The sequence below is a fragment of the Micromys minutus genome (assembly GCF_963924665.1).
Source record: "Micromys minutus genome assembly, chromosome: 12".
In the NCBI taxonomy this organism is placed as follows: Eukaryota; Metazoa; Chordata; class Mammalia; order Rodentia; family Muridae; genus Micromys; species Micromys minutus.
Window position 1 is genome coordinate 54,394,872 of NC_137981.1, and position 21,407 is coordinate 54,416,278.

The 21,407-nt window shown below is 48.7% G+C and overlaps 1 protein-coding gene across 1 annotated transcript in view; it reads right to left on the reverse strand.

Moving 5' to 3' along the window:
• Window positions 1-3,557: 3,557 nt before the first annotated feature.
• The window catches only part of SCARA5 (scavenger receptor class A member 5), an 87,150-nt gene continuing 69,300 nt past the window's right edge, over window positions 3,558-21,407 (reverse strand). Inside the window, exons 8-9 of the mRNA XM_080926720.1 lie at window positions 10,219-10,413; window positions 3,558-5,606 (exon numbers count right to left, since the gene is read on the reverse strand). Of these exons, the coding sequence (XP_080782846.1) occupies window positions 5,470-5,606; window positions 10,219-10,413 (332 nt within the window). The 3' untranslated portion in view covers window positions 3,558-5,469. The remainder of the gene's footprint in view (window positions 5,607-10,218; window positions 10,414-21,407) is intronic.

The window sequence follows — 21,407 nt, forward strand, 5'->3', positions numbered from 1 at the left end:
GGCAAACCATGTGATGATTCGCATGCACAGGTAATGCAGGTGAGGCATGATCATGTGCGGCGGTTGCCATGGCGACAGGCATCGGCGGGTCCTCATTGCCTAGGGATCCCTGGATTCAGAGGCCAGCTGTCAGCAGCTTCTGATGCTAACAGAATCCACCTTAGCTCTAAAGCTTTAGATGGAGGGAGGAGAAGAATGCAAAGCTTGGGTGGGGCATGTGTGTTCTACAGAAGGGTTTGGGTAGGGAGCTCTTTTACAAACAGAACCAAACGATTCATACTCTGGACTTGTTAGAGGATGTTAGCATGACTTTTATTACTTTGTCATCAAAGTCCATGAAGAAAACTGGGACAGGAGTTTGGGAAATGTGTCCAAAAATATGTGCTTGTTTGTCTACTGGAAATGGCTGTGGGGAAAACAACAAATGGTGGAGGATGCTGTCTTCCTCCAGGGTCACATAGAGAGTCACTGTGATATCTATAGGAAGGGAGGGAAGGCTACCACCCAGGCTTTTGGAAAGAGGAGGAGACGCATACTTCCTTGAGGGATTTCCAGAAACATCTGTTGATTTTAAGCACACTGCAGTGGCCCACAGCAAACTCTGGCGTAAGAACTTCAATGTGCAGCTAACTAGGAGCATCTAGGACTGTGGTGTCCAGACCTCTTCTCACAGCTGCTGTGCTGGAACACTCCTGCCTATAGTTAGATGATAGGGCTCAGGAACTGTGCACTCAGTAACTGGACTGCCTTAGCATCAGTGGTGGTTTGAATGAAAATGCTTCCATAGACCCATGGGGAGTGGCATTGTTAGGAGGTGTGGCCTTTTTGGAGTAGGTGTGGCCTTGTCGGAGGAAGTGTGTCACTGGGGGTGGGCTTTGAGGTTTCAGATGCTCAAGCCAGGTGTAGTGTCTCTCTTTTCCTGCTGTCTGTGGATCCAGATGTAGAGCTCTCAACTTCTTTCCAGCCCCGTATCTGTCTATAGGCTGCCATGCTTCTGACCATAATGATAATGGACCAACAATCAAATGCTTTCCTTTATAAGAGTTGCTGTGGTCTGTTGGGAGCTGGCTGCCAGTTCTCTGAAGCATAGAAGGAGAGAGAGAGAGAGAGAGAGAGAGAGAGAGAGAGAGAGAGAGAGAGAGAGAGAGAGAAAGACTGCCAGGCAGGGTCAAGGCAGGTTAGGGCCTGTTGGCAGATTTCCTGAAAAGATAAGAGGAGGTGAACCAGTCTCAAGGCTAGGGGCTGAAGATTCTATTGACCTTGGTGAAAAGAACAAAGAGGATTTGTGGATGGGAACAAATGTCTTGTGTACATTTCAGCAAAATAGTTTCTGTTAGCTTATGGCTTTGCTTCCCACGGCATGTAGTATAAGAAAGCTATGAGAAGTATACTTGCTGCTGGTTGGCATTCACCAAGCAGCCGTCCCATGCCTGTCTCTTGACTCCTTTTTCTATCTTTTCTATAATCAGCCTCACTCGCCCCTCATAGGACTGTTCGACTTTATGCCGGCAGGACTCGTACAGTGATCATGGTGTCTCGTCACAGCAATGGAAACTCTTAAGATAGAAGTTGGTACCAGGGACTGGGGTATTGTTGTGAGAAGCCTGACCATGCTTTTGTTTGTAGGAATGTGGATTTTGTAACTTTGGATCAGAAAAGCAGTTGAACACTTCACATGGGCCTTAATGGGACATCATAGTGGGAACATGGAAGACTGTTTGCTGAGGATGATTTGAACTTTGAGGGGGAGAGTACAGCTCATGAGGTTTCAGAGAATTTTAGTTGCCTTAGAGTCTGGTCTTTTGATGAAGAGTGTGGCTGCTTTCTGCCTTTGTTGAAAACAAAAAACAAAACAAAACCTGCCAGAGGCTAAACTGAAGAGTTCTGGTTTAACAGCTTTGGCAGTGGACATTTCCGAACAACCTAGTGTTGACTGTGTTGTGTGGCAATCTGTGGCCAGTGTCGGCCAGATCTATAATGAAGAGGAACAAGTTGGGTAAGGAAACATACAAAGTGTACAGTTGGAGAAAAGGAGTCCCAGGAAGTGTAATTACGGAAACGCCTGATGCCGAGTGGGATAAAGAGAGCAGTGACCTCAGAGCAAGACTCCACCCGATGAGCTTTCAATCTGTGGAAAGAGATGAGAGGAAAATGAAAAGAAATTAAAGAAACGTTTAGGGCCAGGTGTGGTGGCACACACCTTTAATCCCAGTTCTTGGGAGGCAGAGGCAGGCGGATCTCTAAATTCAAGGCCAACCTGGTCTACAGAGTAAGACAGCCAAGCTTAGGCAATGAGGAGAACTACTAAAAACAGGAAGTTGTCAAAAATGTACTTGAAGAAGGGGCCATGTTCCAACCCCAGCAAGCAGCAGAACTCGGTGGCTTCATCCATATGGCTCTGGATGTAGAATCAAGGACACAGGAAAGGGATTATGGGATCTCCCTTCACCACTGAGGAAAGCCACTGAGGCCAGGCGTGTGGAGGCCTAAAGAGTCTGGATTGCCTTGGAGACCCCAAGAGGTTAGAGATGCCAGAGCCATGGGATACCTGTCAAGGAGAGCTGCAGACAGGAAATGAAGCCAGTCCAAGAGAGGCAGAGGGAGAGGCAGAGGGAGAGGCAGAGGCAGACACAGAGACATGGAGAGAGAGACAGAGAGGTATGCTGCAGTCAACAAAGCTGCCTGTGGATTCAGATGTAAACTCTCAGCTACCTCTCCAGCACCATGTTTGCCCGTGAGCTACCATGCTTGATAATAATAAACTAAACCTCTGAAACTGTAAGCCAGCCCCACTGAAATATTTTCCTTTATACTAGTTGCCATAGTCATGGTGTCTCTTCACAGTCATAAAACTCTAACTAAGACACTTGGGGGGGGGGCAGTTACAAACACAAGCACTTTCTTTTGGGTAAGATCAAGTGCAGTTCAAAACTATTCTCTCATGAATGAGCGGCGAGGGCTGTTCTGTTGCTTGGAACCTGACTTCTTTGTTGACCTACAAATCGGGCTTAAATGGCATGGTTCTGCTGCAAGTTGAGTGCCTGCTCACACGCACGTGCCTGTGTTGGATCTTTAATTTCTCAATGTGGCTGTTTGAGGAGGTATCTGGGTGACGGGGCAGAGTTCTCCATGGATGGTGGTTCTGGTTCATTCTAAAGCAAGCTTGCCTGAATGCTTGGTCTCACTGTACAGACCCCTTGTCCTCTTGCTTCCGCATTTAGTCAAATCAGCACAAGGCCCTTGCCGGATACGGCTGCCCGGTTTTGGACTTTCAGTGCTATAGATAAACTTGTTTACTTTATAAGCCTACCTCACCTCAGGTAGTGTATGGCAACAGAAAACAGACTAAGACGTGTTCTATCCCACACTCAGCCTAGACACGTGTGTTGGATGTCTTCTGAAAGCGCATAATGGCTTTTCATGGGCAGCACTTGCTAACGACTCTCACTGGAAAGATTGAGATTGCCTTACCATCTTTCTCCACAGTCCCTGGGTTTTCGTGAGAAAGAGTATGACAGACCACTCGTCAGAGACATCTATTTCAAATGTGTGCTTTATTGAGATTCTTTATTACAAATTATCTGAAGTATTTTAGGCCTAGTTTCCATTAGTCCCTGAAATACAGGCCATGGTCATTCCCATGCCCTCGTAGGTAGGTCTGTAAACTAGTCGACTTTTATATTTATGGTTAAAATGCTTTCCTACATTGCTTTTATAGACATAAAAACCAAACTCGTGTTTCCTCCATGTAAAGACCAGGTGAGAACGTTACTGAGTCTTCATCATTGGGGTAACTGGATTCTTTCCCACAATTCTCAAAGTGATGTCTAGGCACTTTCAAACATACCTTTAAAAAAATAGCCTTTAGCATATCTTTAAAAATATAACCATTGTGACATGCTGAGCAATTAGCAATGTAATAGGAGTGCTTCGCTTATACAGGTATGCATACATCGGCTTTGGAAGATGATGCATGAATACATGCATGTTATGTAAACATAGCAGTTGGTCAGATCATGAGAACAGTAGTGAGTAACACGTATTGCAAGCAAGAATGACCAAGATCACATATTAGCAGGCCAGTCAGGATCTTTGGGGCAACTACACCTGGAAATACCTAGGTCTTCTTGACCAGAGCTGGATAATGCTCACCTCATAGGATATGTGATTTTGTCTGTGACTCGACTATATCCACACAAGACCGCTCTCAGTTGCTGCCCTGTAGCTCCCCAGTTCTAGAACACGTGTACAATCTAGTTTGACCTCCTCCTTGTGTCAAGAGCATATTATGTTCTCTTTGTAAGCAGGAAGGAAGTGCAGCTCACAGGCTTGAAGAGTCCCAAGGCCTCTCATTCCCCAAGGAAGGTTATAGGGATTTTATACTTCTTTCTGTCCTTTAGGGGTTTTTCAGGATTGCATTCCTTGGATCACAGGATTCTATTTAGAGAGGCCTGGAAGGTAAAATGTCACCAACAACCTGAGACACAGTCTGTAGTGACTGATGGGCTCAGGCTAATATGTCTACCTCCCATGCACACTTGACTTAGAAACCCATCATGTCTGATCTTACTGTGCTTGCTGTAGTATTTGGGGCATACAACTTTCTAATAAGCAATGTCTACAGCCCAAGCTTGTTGCTCAGACCTAACATAACAAGGGCACACTAGAATTCATGTGGGAACATGGTTTCAGTCTTGGTCATTCTTGGTCTTCTAACTTGGAAGCCAGGTGAGCAGGCCGGGTGAGCTCTCCCAGGAGGCAAGATCCTGCCTTGAGGGACATGGCTTGTATTAACAGCAATATGGACAAGTGATTCCAGCATAAGATATAATGTAGCATAGCATGGTCGTTTCCCTGCCTTTCCCAGCTCCAGATGGGTTCTTCAGGTGCCCGCCATTTTCTTATATTTCCCATAGCTGGCTTCTCCACTGCCCCTTCCTCAAGCTAACATATAGCATGAAGAGGCAGAGGAAAAGAGGGGAAACAGAGTCATTAAGGGTTTTTATTTGCTGGGGATGTGGATGGTGGTAGGTGGAACTGTGGGATTGGGGAATTATCTACAAAGTAAATGACCCATAACACCTCCCACCTCCATTGCTGCTCTTGCCTATGACATCATATCAGCATCCATCTGTAACCAAGAGACCAAAGGGAATATGGATCCCCAGGCCTTTATGAATCATCTTCAGATAGCTGAACATACTGCTGGTTCAATTGACTGGAGCTCCCCATGTAGAAGGACAGGGAAGGGAAAAGACAGAATTTAGGTCCTACTAAGTACTTTGGAGCAGTTGTCTGCAAAAAGAGTGACACCAGGTACCTTGGAACCAGAGTAGGGACAACTTGCAGCAAGGGTGGGCTGGTGATGGATTGGGCACAAGGCATGGTGGCTTCAAGCAAGTCCCCCTACCCTAGAGACACAGGAATGTGGCTCAGAGGCAGTGCCCTGGCCTTGGGCTGTGGTCGCTTTCAGAGGGCAGTACAAGTCACCCCAGCATCCTCAGCATGGCCACAGTTTGTCACCCCCCATTTGGAGAACTGGCAGTGGAAGATGGAGCTCTCGGTCCCCTTGCAGTTCACATCATCCATCCAAATCCTCCCCGTGCCTGTGAAGAGAGGCAAACATAAGGTCTTAGCAGCAAGTCAGAGCAGGGAGGAGGAGAAGGGATTGTGATGTGAATAATCAGGACGCCCTGGCTGTCCCTGCAGGTGCTTCCCAATTCTGGGGGCAGCCATCTTGTCTCTCTACTCTACCAAGAATGCATCCTTTGTTATGAGCTTAGGTTCCTGTAGGCAGAGTAACAGTAATGGAGGCTATTGTTGCTTGTATCTTCTATGAATCAGGCTTCTTTCAGATCTGAGCCTCTATAAGTTCTTACCATTATTCTCTGGGGTAGACAGTAAGAAATGCATTCTGTAAATGAGAAGACGTTGGCTCAGAGAGCAATTGGTACCAATTACCAGTTTATAACTAGTAGAGGCTAAGTTCAAACTCAGTTTTTGCTACCTGCCCACCTATTCCCAGTCCCTGCCACTAAAATACAGTGTCTTGAAGTTTTTATGGGTGGACGGTTTGTCAAGGCCTAATCAGAAGGGTAATGTCAGACAGATCCTGGATTATCCTGTAACCCAGAACTGAGTTCATTCGTAGCACATTACTACATGGCTCCATTCTGTGAGCCCAAGGTCATGGTTCTGGAAATATAAAGGATCCCCGAATTCGACATTATAGTCAGATCTTTTAACCATAAATCCTTAGGTTGGCCCCTCCAACACTCAGTCCCTAAGACTTGCAGTTAACCTTGTTCAATGTGCTGCGATGGGCCAACCCTCCCACATGTGGAGACCCTGGTACTTTCTGTTTGGGGAGACTGTGGAACCTTTAAGAGGTGGGACCTATTTAGCAAAAGGAAGAAGGTCAGTAAAGGGCAGAATTTGAAAGTCAGTTCCATCCACTCCAGCCTGATTTGTCTGCTTCCTAGGTCACCAGAATGGAGGAGACCACCCCTCACTAGCTGCACTGGTCACCATGCCTTCCCTACCAGCATGGTGACAGCTCTCTAAAACCATGTGCTAAAACCAACTTTTCTTCCCTTGAGTTGTTTAAGTATGATATTCTGGTCACGGTAGTAAGAAAAATAATGATGACCACAAAGAAGCAGGAAGTCAAAGGTCAAGGGTCTTAACCCAGGTTCCAGCGTTACTGGCATTTCAACCCGCATTAGCCAACTGGATGTTTGGGAAGGGCTATGGTATCCGTAAAAGCCTACAAGAGAGGTAGCTCAGGGGTTAGACCCATCACTGATCACACTGTGTCCTCCCTCACAGCCAGATGATGCCCCTCCTTTTTAAGTGGAATCACCAAGACTTTGAAAATCTTGAGCTCAGTCATTCATTCTAGATCTGCCCTGTGATATCCCTTTACAAAGAAGCTCAGGGGACTACCTAAGCCACCATGTTATTAACTAAACCAGCTAGGTGAATTAAGCCGCTTAGACATGCTCCCTGGAGATTCAGTGTCCTTTCTCACAGGATTGCCATGCAGTGAGGCAAGGGCAGACAGACAGAGGAGGAGAGGCCTCCTTCCGATGTCTGCCTGGACCCTGTCTTCACCACAGCCTCCCCCGGCTCTTACACAATAAGCCCTCTGAGGGACAGCAATAACTTGCAATTAAACATCTCCTGGAAAACACATCACTTCACAAATTACCCAGGAGAAGGCAGCAGGCCCAAGAGCTCCATTGGTTTAGTCACACCCAAAGCAAATAAAGGGAACTAACAAATGAAGAACAGGATGTGGACGCTGAAAGAACAGCCTGGGGCTCTACCAGGATGGGCTGCTGTCCAGCCTCTGAAAGGACAATACACTCGGAACAGGGTCATTTCACAAACTGCCATTCTTACAGGTGTGTGTGTGGGTGGGTGGGGGGCGCTGCTAAGGAAGCTGTAAATATCTATGCCCCTCACCTCATGTCACAGAAGCCAGGGCTCTGAAGATTCCAGGTCCTCCTTGTCCCCTGGATTAGAACAGTCCTCTACCTACACAAGGAGCAGTCCCAGGACCAGCCTGGGAGGTCCTTAGAAAGTTATTCTTGTCCCAGGTGATTCAGGGGTGTATGTAGGTCTGAGGAAACCTGTTCAGGATAGGTCACCTCCACTCTGCTTGTCCCTCTTGAGGTGCTCAGTATAGTCCTGTAGCTGCTTCTATTACGAACATAAATTGGGTCCCCCTCCCTAAAACAGTTTGCACAAGAGGGTCTGCACATAGCTCTGGGAACCTGCTCCCAGTTAATTCTGATTGGTAAATAAAGATGCCAGCAGCCAATAGTTGAGCAGGGGGGGGTGTGCAGAGGTGGGGAGGTGGGGTTAAGTTTCCCGGGCTTGGGACCTCAAGGAAGGAGGAGAGAGGGACCACAGCCATGTTTTAGAGAGACAGAGGCTGCCATGGGGTAGAGAAGCAAGGAGAGCACCCTGGGCTCTGGGGCAAGAGAGCGCAGCCCAGAGGACTGCTCAGTTGGGTCCAGAGCAGCCAAGACAGAACATGGGCATTAGTAAGTAGTAATTCGGAATTATCAGCATGGAAGCTAAGCAGTTGCCAGCTATTGTGCTGCTTAAGGCATAGGGAAATATAAAGGTGGTGTGTGTGTGTGTGTGTGTGTGTGTGTGTGTGTGTTTGCATGCGCCTTTCATTCAGGAACATAAACCACTGAGGTGGGAAAGCTTAAAATATTAATACTACAAAGTCCCCTAGGGTAAAAAAGATCAGCACAGCACCTCCTGGTAAACAGATGAGAAAACGGTGCAAGAGGTGCTCTTCGTGGGCTGAGACCGAGACAATAGGGCATGCTGGAGTACAACACCAGGTTGGAGGTGACCATTTATCCTTCAACAAATAAACCGAGGGCCTGCACACACTCTTGTGCATATTCAGAATCCCGCAGCGAACCACACAGATGACAGACACATCCACAGCATGCCACAGGCTAAAGCGTATGCTCACTGAGCTATCGGAGGGTCTAGAAAGCTCCTTCCAGGAGACAGAACAGCCTTTTAGAGCTGATGGGGCAAGGTTAACATGCAGAGCCAGGGTGACAGGAAACACTATGAGGTGGCCTCAGAAGCCCAGCAGACCCCTGTGGTAGAACATTCTGGAACAGGTGAGGAGAGACGGGAAGTAACTTAAGAAGGGCTTTATAGTAGTGGTGCACATTTAAAATCCCTTCACTTGAGTGAGCTGAAGCAGGAGGATTGCAAGTTAGAGAGTAGCCTGATGTAAGTAGTAAGCCCAAGGTCAACCTGAGCTATAGAGTGAAACTCTGTCTCAAAGGACAGTTACTGAGAGGAATTAAAAAGGGGGGGCTGATTTGATCCCAAGAGCAATAAAGGCCCACTGAAGTTTCAGAAAGGGGTTAACACAAGCAGTTGTTCACTGAAGACAGATTGCTGGCAGCTATAGAACGCAGGCCCAGCAACCAACCTATGGGTTGTAGTGAGACAACCCAAATGACAGAGGTTTATAAAAGCTCAAGGATACACTCAGGTCCCTTAGACTGACAGCCATCTTTGCTCAGTAGGTAGTGGACAGAGACGGGCAATGGCACCTGTACCATGATAACTGCTTCAAGGTTAAGAAATCTGCTCAGGGATGTCACTGGATTCAAACACAGGAATCTGACTCCAGAGTTCCTATCCTAAGCCCTGCTCTGCTCTGATGAATACCATCTAAGGTGGGTCAGTGAGGAACAAGGGAAGGAGACAGACTCAAAAGGCCCCAGATGGGTAGACGTTGGTAGAACCTGTATCTAAGACTTGGGGACGAGACAGATAAGGAGTTGGTGGTAGGGCAGAAATGCCCAGGGTCTGGTTTAGATGGAATATAACGAAAAATGGTGCTGTAGACTTGACTGACAATGGGAAGAAAATGTGGCCCATTTGACAGGTGCTGTCTGGGAAGTAACTGGATTCTGAGGGGTCTGAGGATTAAGGAAAGATTTCAGGTAGAGAGAGTGGGTCACGACTGAAGCCCCAGATGTAGAGATGGGCTCCAGGGACAGCCTCCAGAGTGTGAGGAGGAAGAGGGAGGAGAGGAGGAAGAGGAGGAGGAAAAGGAGGAGGAGGAAGAGCCACCCACCCTCTTTCCTCATGCCACACTAGCAGTCCCTGTAGATATTTTAGCTCAGAGGAATAGAAAGTCTAACCTTTGGGTAAGATAGGGGGCTTGTCCGGCATCACTCCACAACCCCAAAGTCCCTATGGTGGCTGCCACCGGTCAGCAGAACTACCTGACAGCCGAGGGTGATACCGTCAGCTTGAATCCTAGTCCTCCCAACACCAGAATACAGACGTTCCCAACAGCCGATTGGCAGCATGTTAGATCCCAGGGGTCTAGGCTGGGTGGCATTCCAGAGTCTGTAAGCACAACTCTTAGGCAAGCGCACCAGGACGGAGTGGACAGGGGCCAGGCACAAGTGCACGCAAGAGGAACAGGGTACACCAAGTAGATGGGGGAGAGGTTGCTGAACCATTCATAGGGAACCCAAGTTTTTTCCTGTTCAAGTTCTATGGGGAGGGGGTGTGTACTGAGAACAGGAGTGAAGGATCACTGTCCCCAGAGCGCAGTCGGCCCGTGTGACGCAGGCTTTGGGGAAGGAGCCCAGGCCTAGAATCCATGGCTCTCCTCCGTATTGTCCAATCTGTACCTTACCTCACCATCCTTACCTTGCCCAAAACGAGCTGTCCGGTACACCTCCTCAACACCGTGGAAGCCCAGCATGCGGCACACCACGTCCCCATCCTTCTTGTCCCAGCCATCATCACACACTGTACCCCAGCGACGGTCGTGGAACACCTCCACCCGACCCTGGTGTGGGCCAGAACCATTCACCAGGCGAATCATGGAGAAATCCGTATCACCTGCCGGAAGAGTCATAATTACTACCTATCCCTGGACACCCAGGACCTGACCCAGCCTCCCGAATGAGCATCCTTCCACACAGTGAAGAGAATTAGAGCTAAAACTACAAACTACAGGGCTACCTTGTGTCCTACCAGGTATTTTGCTTGTTTTCTTTTGCTTTGTTCTGAGACAGGGCCTGTACTGGCTGGTTTTGTGTCAAGCTGGAGTTATCACAGAGAAAGGAGCCTCAGCTGAGGAAATGCCTCCATGAGATCCAGCTGTAAGGCATTTTCTCAACTAGTGATCAAGAGTGAGGGCCCAGCCCATTGTGCGTGGAGCCATCCTTGGGCTGGTAGACCTGGGTTCTATAAGAAAGCAGGCTGAGCAAGCCAGGGGAAGCAAGCCAGTAAGTAACATCCCTCCATGGCCTCTACATCAGCTCCTGCTTCCTGACCTGCTTGGATTCCAGTCCTGATTTTCTTTGGTGATGAAGAGCAATGTGGAAGTGTAAGCTGAATAAACCCTCTTCTCCCCAACTTGCTTCTTGGTCATGGTGTTTTGGGCAGGAATAGAAACCCTGGCTAAGACAGGGCTTCACACAGCCTAGCTGCCCCCATCCCTGCACACCCTAATGATTGGATTATGGCTATAAGCTGCCATGGCTGCATCTTTGCCAACTGATTTCTAAAAAGAATTTCAAGTTTACAGAAAAACTGACTGGAACATCTCTTCTCAATATTAGGTGAGTTTCCTCCTTGCCCAGACAGTCAGCCATGTCTTACAGTTACTGAAAGTCTAGCGTCTGCTGGCACTCAGAGGGACCGAGGGGCAGTGGGAGAACATTCAAGCCCCGAAGAGGGAACTATGGTTGGTAGGTAGAACCCAAAAGCCAACTGTGACCCCAGGTAACTCCCTGGGGACAGTAAGGAGGAAGTGGTGACACCAAAATAGATCAGAGGCTTGACCTCAGATTGGCCACAGGTTCTCTAGACCCGCCTTGCCTCTGGTCAATACCAGGTCGCTTGAGAACATGTGTATGATGCTATGCCATTACACTGAGAGCCTCTGTGTGAGGTCAGAGGAGAAAGGAGGAGGCCATGGGTTCCAGAGCAGGCTAGGCAGCTTTGAGGGTCAGGTCAGAGCAAGAGCTGGAATGTAACAGGGATGGTGAGGCTGATGTTCAGAGAGTCCTGACTTACTCTGTTCTCTTACTCACAAATGAGCAAGCATCAGTTAAAGTACAGTGAACACACTCATGGGTTAGAGATGTGCCTTAATGAGGCTGACACTGGGGGTACGGGTTGACAAAAGCCTGAGAGACAATTAGTAAAGCCAGGTGACACTGCACACATCTGTAGTCCCAGCACCTGGCAGGCTGACGTAGAGGTACCATTAGTTCATAGGCCAGCCATCTCAATACATGGATTCTCAAGTAGTGTCACACATACAGATAGGGACAGAAAACTGGAGTAGGTGGTAAGGAAGGCATCACTTAAAAATACAGACAAGGAAGTGGGTGGAGTGGGGTGTGGTGAGATGCCACTGAAGAATGAGCAAGAGAGAGTGAAGAGAGGGACCAACTTGGAAGCTAGGCAAGGATGGAAGTGAAGGCACCATACTGAAGGTTAGGCTAGGAAAGAGGGTGGTCATGAGTGGTGGCATCTAGTGTGGACCAAGTAGGGTATGAAGAGCCAAGGGAGACGCCATATTGGAAACTAGACAGGGAAGGGAGTAGAAAGTGAGAAGAGGCACCATCCCAGATGTGCCGAGGAAGAGAATGAGTAGTGGGCGAGGAGACTGAGGAAGGATGTGGATATGGAAAACCCTCTTGAATACGTGCCACCGTAGGCTTCTCAAGGTCTCACACATAGGCGTCTCCTCTCAGACTCCCACCCTAGTCCCACATCTGGCTTTGCTCTAGACCTATTTATTCCTTCACAATATAACTGCCTTGCTTTCTCAGGTGATCCTGTTTTCTCAGGAAGAGAGTATCACTGTACATCAATCTGAGTTTTGAGTCTAGAACCTAGAACAGCCTCGTGGAAAGCCACTAGGTAATTGCGGAGCAGCGGTGTATGTGTGAATCAGTGCCTTGAGATTCGCTGATGGTGGATCAGCTCCCCCACCAAAACCCTGGACTCTGAGTTATACATTCACCAGGTTCTGTATTACCAGAGGAGTTAGTTTATGTCTGGATAACTTCATCTTAAACACAGTGGATACCTCAGTGTCACTGATTCAGGGACCTCAGTTCAAGAGGAAGGTCCTTGAACAGTCTTTGGCCTCCTTGGACCTGCATAGGAACATGGAGCTGCAGTGCACACACCTTTCCCAGGCCTGGGGGTGTGGCCACTGAGCTCTGGCCCAGCCAGGTAGAATGTCATGTTTTGCTCATATGTTTGGGTTTTCTGTGGCTAGGTTTTCAACTGGGCTTCTTCCCAGCAGTTTCTGCCCCAAGGTAGAGTTTGCCTACTAAAAAATTCACCTATCATCTCAACAATGCTCCCACCCCATTTTAATGTGTCAGCCCCAACTTAACTGGACCCAGTGCCTGAGAGGCAGCCTCAGCTTAAGCACGAACCACAGGCTTCTGTGCTTGAACCCTTGGTCCCAAGCCGGTGGCACTCTTTGGAAAGTATTGAACCCTTAGGAGGGGGAACCTCTGGAGGAAGTGGGAATCAAGTCTGGCCCAATGTCTTGTTTGCTCTCTGCTTCCTGATTCCAGAGACAATGTGGCCCTTTCTGCCACCATGGATTATCCCTACAATGCCTTCTCATGGCTGGAAAACTCCAGTTGCTTAAGCAGTTGTCCCTCACCTGAATCATGGAGAGTAAAGGATGGTTATCCCAATGTGACAGTTTGTCCTAATCTGCAGCCTTCAGCTCTTGGGCAGAACTTCCCATCTGTAGCCTTCACCTTCCCAAACTAAGCTGAGATACCAAGATGTCCACAGTGCTGGGCCTCAGTTCTTTTCCCTTCTGCTCTGGGCTTGGGGATTGTAGACCCCCCACAACACCTGGGGGTAAGTGGTCCTCCCTTGTACTGAGAAGCCTGCAGTCATCCTAGGACTTAGTCCAGAAGCATCACTGCTTGGAAGAAACACATAAGGTACTCAGGACAGGACACTGGCCCCCTTGCAGCCACATGGCCTTGCTGCTCTTGCAGTTCAAAGGGCTCGTTGGTTCACCTACAAGTTTCCTGGGATGTGAGGCAGGGGTTCTGATCTCTGCTTGCGACTCCTACCTTGCTACTTCAGCTCCTAGAAACTGTCTTTATTCCCTGGCATCTGGAACTGCCTTTGCCCATTATCCAGGCTGCTTCTGGTCATCACCCACACTCCTGAAGACAACCTCAGGGTTGCCTACCTGTCTACCTACCCAAACCTGTCTCTCCAGTGAAGAGGGAAAGGGACACACTTGGGGTCCGGCTCTGAAGAAACAAATGGGTCTGGACTAGGAAATCCTACATTCCCCTAGGCTACGGCTGGCAGCAGAGGGCTACAGCTAAGCGGCGGGCTTCAGGCATCCCGTCACGTAGCTCATGGAGCTATTTCAGTTAATGGTGACACAACCATTGGGCTTTTGCAATCATTGCAAGTGACAGAGAAGCATGGAACAAGCCAGCTGGCCAAGACTTTGAGATGACATAAAACCTTCACATGTCAGGAGGGCCCCATAGAGGTGATGTGACTTATCCAAGTCATCCTCTGTGCATAGGAGAGCTGATTCCTGCACACTGAGCCCTTAACCTCCTGGGGTGCCTCATAACTGTGATGGAGCAGAAGCCCAGAAAAGTCACTTTGTCACGTGTTTGCTGGAAATTCATAGAAACGCATCAGCTTCCCCGGAGTCTTATAGGTGAGTCATGACAGCCGCAACGCCCTTGCAGGGCACAGATTTTCTGAGTGACGTTGGAAATGAATGTGCTGCTCTGCCAGGCAAGGGAAGGATGAAGCTCAGCGCTGGGGGAAAGCCTGCTGAGGCGGTCCATCTCCTGTGCACCACCCGTTCACTCCTTGTACTATTGGTGTGTGCATTTTTACTTCCAACTGCTCACTTAGTCTTCCATCCAGACTCACCTCTGGAACTCCCAGCCACATCCCATGGTTAGAATGGATGCCAAGGGAGAGTGGGACCAGAAACATCATCTTCCACCTTGAATCTCACCATATCCCCCGTGCAGAGACGAGGAAACCGGGATGGAGGAGTAGTCCCTGGAAGGCCTCTTTCACAGAGCACTGTTTCTTTTTCACTCCCAGAACTGGGTCATCCCACCCAGGGGAGCTGCTGGACAGTTAACCCTAGAGGCCCAGGGCCTGGAGCTGGCATTCCACAGACTAGAGCACCCTTGCCTGAGTTTTCTCTAGGAAGCTCCCAACCTCAGGACACATGTGCCTACCCCGGTTCCCTTGCGGTAACACAGTCCTGGATGCTCAGCGTTGATTCGGGTTAGTGGTGAGAACTAAACAGAGGTTTGACGGCCAGAGCTGCGTGGATGGATGGGTGCATGTCTTCATGAGCAAGCATAACAAGAATGCTCCTGCCTGCTCTCATACCCATCGGGGCCTGACAGGATACCAGCGAGGGACATATGAGCGTCTTCCTCCCTTCCTTCCTTCCTTCCTTCCTTCCTTCCTTCCTTCCTTCCTTCCTTCCTTCCTCCCTCCCTCCCTCCCTCCCTCCCTCCCTCCCTTCCTTCCTTCCTTCCTTCCTTCCTTCCTCCTTCCCTCCCTCCCTCCCTCCCTCCCTCCCTCCCTTCCTTCCTTCCTTCCTTCCTTCCTCCCTCCCTTCCTTCCTTCCTTCCTTCCTTCCTTCCTTCCTTTCTTGGCACAGTGTTATGTAAGAACCCTAGGTCATGCCCTGCTAAACGCAGCAACTGTGGGTCTGAGGCAGCGTCCCAGGGCAGTGAGGAGAGGAACATGTCGGGAATGAGCTGGACGGGCAGGGCCCACCAAGGTGTGCGGCGACTGTTCCTTTGAGCCTGATACACAAGATGGACTCCCTTTCCCTGTTGCTTCCATTGTTATTTCCCAGCCTGATTCGGGGACCAGTGGCAGAAGGTGGCTCCATGGCCAAACCCAAGCCAGGCCCCTTTGAACCCTTCCCTTAACTGGAACTTCACTTTTGACCTACAAGGACTTCAAGAAGGTACAGAGGTCATGTCCAACAAGTCAATGTCAATGCCCCAGGATCATTACGAGCCTGCTTAAAGGAGCCGTCAGAGTCAACAGTAAATTTCTGGAGCAGACTTGAGGTCTCCCATGTGAGCACTGGCAGCTGGACCTCTGTCTTCAGCGTCTCCTGAGCAGCAGCTCACTTTGATAAATACCAGTCACCAAGCCCATATGGGCTTCCCCGGAACCACCCAGCTTCCTTCTTTTTGTAACTTTACTTTCCTGGCCCCACCAAGCCCTTCTTGGCCAAATTGAGGTAGAGTCTACTCCGTGCAGAATTCCTTCCCCTGTGGCAGTGGTTACTGCTGTTTGCATCTGTTCAGTACCCTGTCACTAGTGCCAATTTGACTTTGCCAATTAATGTGGTAAGGCTGTGACATTTGACACATCAGTCAAGGAGTGTGATGTGCCCACAGCCCGTGGCACTTCCTTGTGTGTGGGAAAGGCCCAGAAGGTATGCCCAAGCCACTGTAGTGAAAATTACAGAATCACTCAGAATATCTCAAGAATATGAGCTGGGGAGGGTGGGGGTGGGGAGTGAAGGCAGGAGCAAAAATGACCGAGAATCAGGAATTGGGGTCACTAGGCCAGGTCTGAGATGAGACACTAGACAAGCTGACCCCTTACAGCAGTATGCCCAGAGCAGTCTTGGGTTCCAGTGACCCCTTCATTCCAGGGGATCCGACACTCTTTTCTAGCCTCTGTGGGCACCTGAACTCATGTGCACATACATCCGAATATAAACAGACAGGCATATGGACAAATAAATCAGATCTTTAGGGGAAAGTGATTAAAAGGAAAAAAGCCAGTTAGCAAAAGGACGGGGAAAACAAAATAGAGAATGCCCCCCCCCCCCAAAAAATCCCATCTGAGAAGCTGGTGCCGTGTAAACGACCTATAAAGGATCAGGAATGGTAGTGGAAGGATTCAGGCCTTTGAGTCTGGGATCTGTCTCAGCTCTCTAGCCCCCTTGCACTCTCAGGAGTGCCTCTCTATCCTTTAATAACTATTAGTAATTATTAATTTAATAATATGACCACTATTCATGGTCTAATGCTTTGTTCTAATGTGCAAGAAGTTTGTACATTTTAGCAGGTAACCCTCTGGACTCAGCCCCGAGATTTAACAATGGTACAGGGAAGCATTCGACACATTGTACTTAACGGACAGATGGGTGAGTATGACTCAGACCCAGATAGAGCACCAACTTACTCAGACCCTCCCTTGGCTACCCATGGGAGAGCTCTAGAGCCCGGGAATTCTGCTTCTAAAGCAAGAAGCAGAGCTCAAGCTATGGCCAGAATGGTCCAGACCCTTGATATTTGTTTTCCATGCCTTTCAGTCCCCTCCTGCCAAAGCAAAAACAAGAAAGAAGAAAGGAGGTTGCAGAGAATGGAAATAAACACACAGGGAGGGGAAACGGGGAAACGGGGAAACGGGGGAATTGGCCTCTGCAGTTTCTGCTGCGAAGGGGTGGATGGGGGTGCAGGGATAATTTGGACCATCTGCCCATTAAGGAAGCTGAACTTTCATTCTCTTATGAAGGAAGAACTCCTCATGCCCTGAGCTGGCCTGAAGTCCCCACCCCCTAGGCTGGGGTGACACTTCTCAACAGGAAATGTGATCCATATGGGAGGTTGGGAGCCCTCCCTGAAGCAAAAGAAGGCATTTCTGGGGAGGCTCTCCAGGAGGGTATTGCCTGTGGGTTTAAAACACCTTTTCTTGGGGGTGGATGTCTGCTTTGACTCTAATAGGGGACATTTTATTAAATGTTCTCAAGGGACCATTCACACCCTCTTCCAACGAGAGTGAAGATGGAAAAAAAGATTTTCTCTAGGACAGCTAAAGAAGTGACTGATCCCGGGTCTTTCTTGTGCTGTGTCCCTGGATGGAAGTCACAGCAGGGTATTCAGGGCTTTACTGGGTAGAAGATGTAACAGATACATCCCCCAAGGTGTCAAACTGCTCTGACTTCGTTGTTTGTTATCTATCTCTCTATCTCTATCTGTCTGTCTGTGTCTGTCTGTCTATGGTAATGCCTGTAGAGGCCAGAGATCAAAGTCAGGTGTCTTCCCCCTTCTTTTCTCCATTTTCTGTTTTGAGTAAGGGTCTCTCCCTGAGACTGAACTTCACTATTCGGGAGAACGAACAGGCTTGGAATCCTTTGTGCCTTCTTGCCTAGCACTAGGATTACACCTGTATACCTCCACATTGGGTTTTTATGTGAGTTCTGGGGAATCTGAACTCAGGTCCTTCTGCCCACGTGGAAAGCCCTTTACCAACAGAGCCATCCCCAGCTCCCAAGCACTGACCCTTTAAATTGCTGACTCATGTCTGCCTCTTCCCAGTTTGGTCACATAGTCTTTGAAAACTATGCTCACAGCTTTCAGATGCTGCTACTCCTGGGTCCTAGTAGTTGACGGCAAAGACGTGTCTAGGGGTTAGTCACATGGCTCTGGGAGTTAAGGGGCTGCCAAGCTTGACAGCCTGAGTTTGATCCCTGAGGCTTACGTGGTAGAGGATAGAACAGACTCCTGCAAGCTGTCCTCTGACCCCCACACAAATTTTCAATACGTAAATTAATCTTATAAGACACATTTTGGGGCTAGAGAGATGGCTCAGCAGCTAAGAGTGTAATCTGCTCTTGGAGAGGACATGAGTTTGATTCCCAGCACCCACAGGAAATGGCTTTGGTGGCTGAGGCCTCTGTGTCACACACACACACACACACACACACACACACACACACACAATTAAAAAGAGCAAAACTAAAAAAAAGAGATGTGTCTGTTAAACAATAAATGAAGAATGCTTGGAGCTAGCAGGAGCTAGTGGGAGAGGGTCAAAGCCTGAAGCTTCTCACAACTACATTTGTAGGCACCGATCGTAAGCTATGTAGATAGATGAGGCTCTTCTCCATCCATCCCTCCTCCCCCGAGCCCTGGTTTCAAATAGCACCAAAATGTAAAAGCCAATAAACTTCAGTTTTTAGAGCTAAAAGGGAGTCAGAAGAGGCAGGCGACAGGCAAGGAGTGCTGATTGTTTCTGTCAGCAAGCCTTGAGCCCTCCGTACTCAAGCCTTCCAGGGAGACACGCTGACATATGAAAGACCTCCTTGGCAAAGGCTTTATGGATCTATTGCTTAATCAGCCCCTGAACCCTCACCCTGACCCCCATCCCTTCAGTCCAGTGGCCATTCCTGGAGGGGAGGTATCTTTCTCCTTCCACATCCTGGTTCCTATGTTAGTCTGGGACCTTCCAAGTCCAGGACCAAGCCCTGGTACATCCATACTGCAAACCCTTACCTGGAGACTCAAACTTAGTACTAATGCTGTCACCCTGGGTGGGGACATGCCCTCTCTGTAGTGTCTGCCACTGTTTGAGGGCATGACAATAACTGAGAACTGGCTGGTGGTCTGTCTCTGAGACTCAGCAAGAGCCAGAGGAATGATCATGGTGGGGACTGTGGTGTGGTGGTGAGTGGCAAGTGTCCCTCCAAGGCTGAGTCAGTAAGGAAGCCAACATGAAGGTTACCATCACAGCACGCACAGATGGAGCAGGTCTCTGGAGATCTGCTGGAGGTCTTCCCTTTTCTATCTACATCTCACTAACAGAAAAGAAGCAGGCTGCCACCCACAGCAGGGGGCAAGACAGGCTGAAACTGACTCCACCTACCCACCAAGGTGTCTTTCGCATCCCATGATGGGAAGGATTGTGGACTTAGGGCTTCAAGCCCTGGCCTCACTCAGTCTTCCGCAGATCTCACCATCCTCGACCGCCGAGCATTACAAGGACAGAGAGAGCTCTGGTTCTGGGGACCGGGAATTATTCTTGGGTTTGTTTGAAATGTCTTCTAAACAAACAATCCGGTTACTCCTAGTTTTCATGTACAACTAAACTCTGCTTCAACCTAAACTTTATTTGTACAAAACCCACATCAATGACCCAAGCTTCAGTTCTTTGGTGGTTTCAGGCCCCCCTTTTTTTGTTGTTTTTAAATTTTAGTTGAGGTCTTTCTTTCTTTCTTTCTTTCTTTCTTTCTTTCTTTCTTTCTTTCTATCTATCTATCTTTCTTTCTTTCTTTCTATCTTCCTTCCTTCCTTCCTTCCTTCCTTCCTTTTAACGTGTATGTCTCGTCTTTGGGTTGGACCCAAAGAGTTTTGGATCTGCTGGAGCTGGAGTTACATGCATTGTGAACCACCCGTCTTGGGTGCTGGGAGTCGAACTTTAGTCCTCTGGAAGAGCAGCAAGCTTGCTTAACTATAGAGCCATCTTTCCAACACTGTCAAGACACTGTTTGCTCACCTTCTGCCTGAGGTTTGTGTTACTAAGAGTTTTCTTCCAGCACAAATCCCTGAGAGTAAACCTCTGAGTCCTAAGGGGCAGTGGGCAGAAAGATTAACTAGCAAAGAGCCATGGGGGTTTGCTAGGACAGGGCTGGACCCAGAACAGTAAACTAGTTGGCTTGACTAGCAGGCACGCGAATAACCCAGGAGAATAGCAGTTCAAAGCATCCAGCCCTTCCAAATCCTGAATATGCCCCTGGCTGCTAACTCATGTTTAGTGCGCATGCCAAGCATTCATTTGTTTATTGTTTCCTAATAGCTGCTCTTCTTAAGCCCTGGCCCCAGACTCCTGCATCCACTTACATGTGTTTACAATACAGAGATTAGCAGTCTCTTGATGGCCTCAGCACTGCTGGGTTCCCAGGGAGGACTTCATTTCTTTTGACATTGGCCTTAATATATTTCCTTGCTTGGCCACAGACCCCATTCTTGTTTCTCTCTAGCTGCCCAGGAATGGTGAGAACATCCTTTATAAGTGAGGGAACAGGAGGAGGTACCACTCCGTGAGTCATCTTAGCAAATGACCGAACTCAAGGAGTTCATGCGATACACCAATTACAGCAACTGGATCTAAAGTGGGGATCTTGTGAGATTGAGCACTGAGTCTGTGGGGTCCATACCAACTACGAGCAGATAAAGTAGGGCACCTCACTGGCGCCAGGAACCTGTGGTATGGGAAAAGCCAGCTCCAAGTCAGAGTATGTGAACTGGCTCAGAAGAAATAAATGCCTTTCTCTGAGCTGCCCCGTGGTTCATATTGTTTGTTTAGAGTTTTGTGGAGTTTGGGTCTTGTCTTTTGTTTTTGGATGATGCTTCTGTAGAAGATTTTGCTAAAGACAGGGTCCCTGAGACTCAAGCACGAGCTGGAGCAGAGAAGCAGCCTGTACTTACAGAGGGGACTGTCCCCAGGGGAGGAAGGACATGCCTCAGGTCTTGGGAAGGAGGAGGGATGACTTAACCTCTGGTTGGTTCTCCTAACCTTTTCAAAGTGCCCACTTAAAACCCACTGGTGGTTTTCTGAAGTAAGAGGATCAAAGCTACCCTCCCGACCACTGCAAGCTCTGTGGGGATTCTTGCTTGTCCCCTGAGCTTCACTTTTGTTTCGAATACCTTCTGCTGGGCTTGGATTTTTGTTTGGAATACTATAGATTCTTACCCAGCCCATCGATAGGAGTGTCAGCTCCATGCACAGCTCCCTGCATCCGGGATGCCATCCATCATGTCCCACAAGCACCTACCAGACCTTTCCCTTCAGAGTTTGGATCACAACTCCTCTCTGACCTTGTCCCCATGACCTGACTTCCACCACAGCTTCTCCCAAGGGCACAGCTACTCCCAAGGGTAACTTTGAGTCTCTCCCCCTTGCCTAGATGAAAATTCCTGGTGCAAACACTCAATAGACATTTGCCAGAGGGGTGAGTGCTCAGCGCTCTCTTCACTGGGCTACCTTTCCATCCACACACCTACTTTCTCATTCCGATAGAAGTAAAG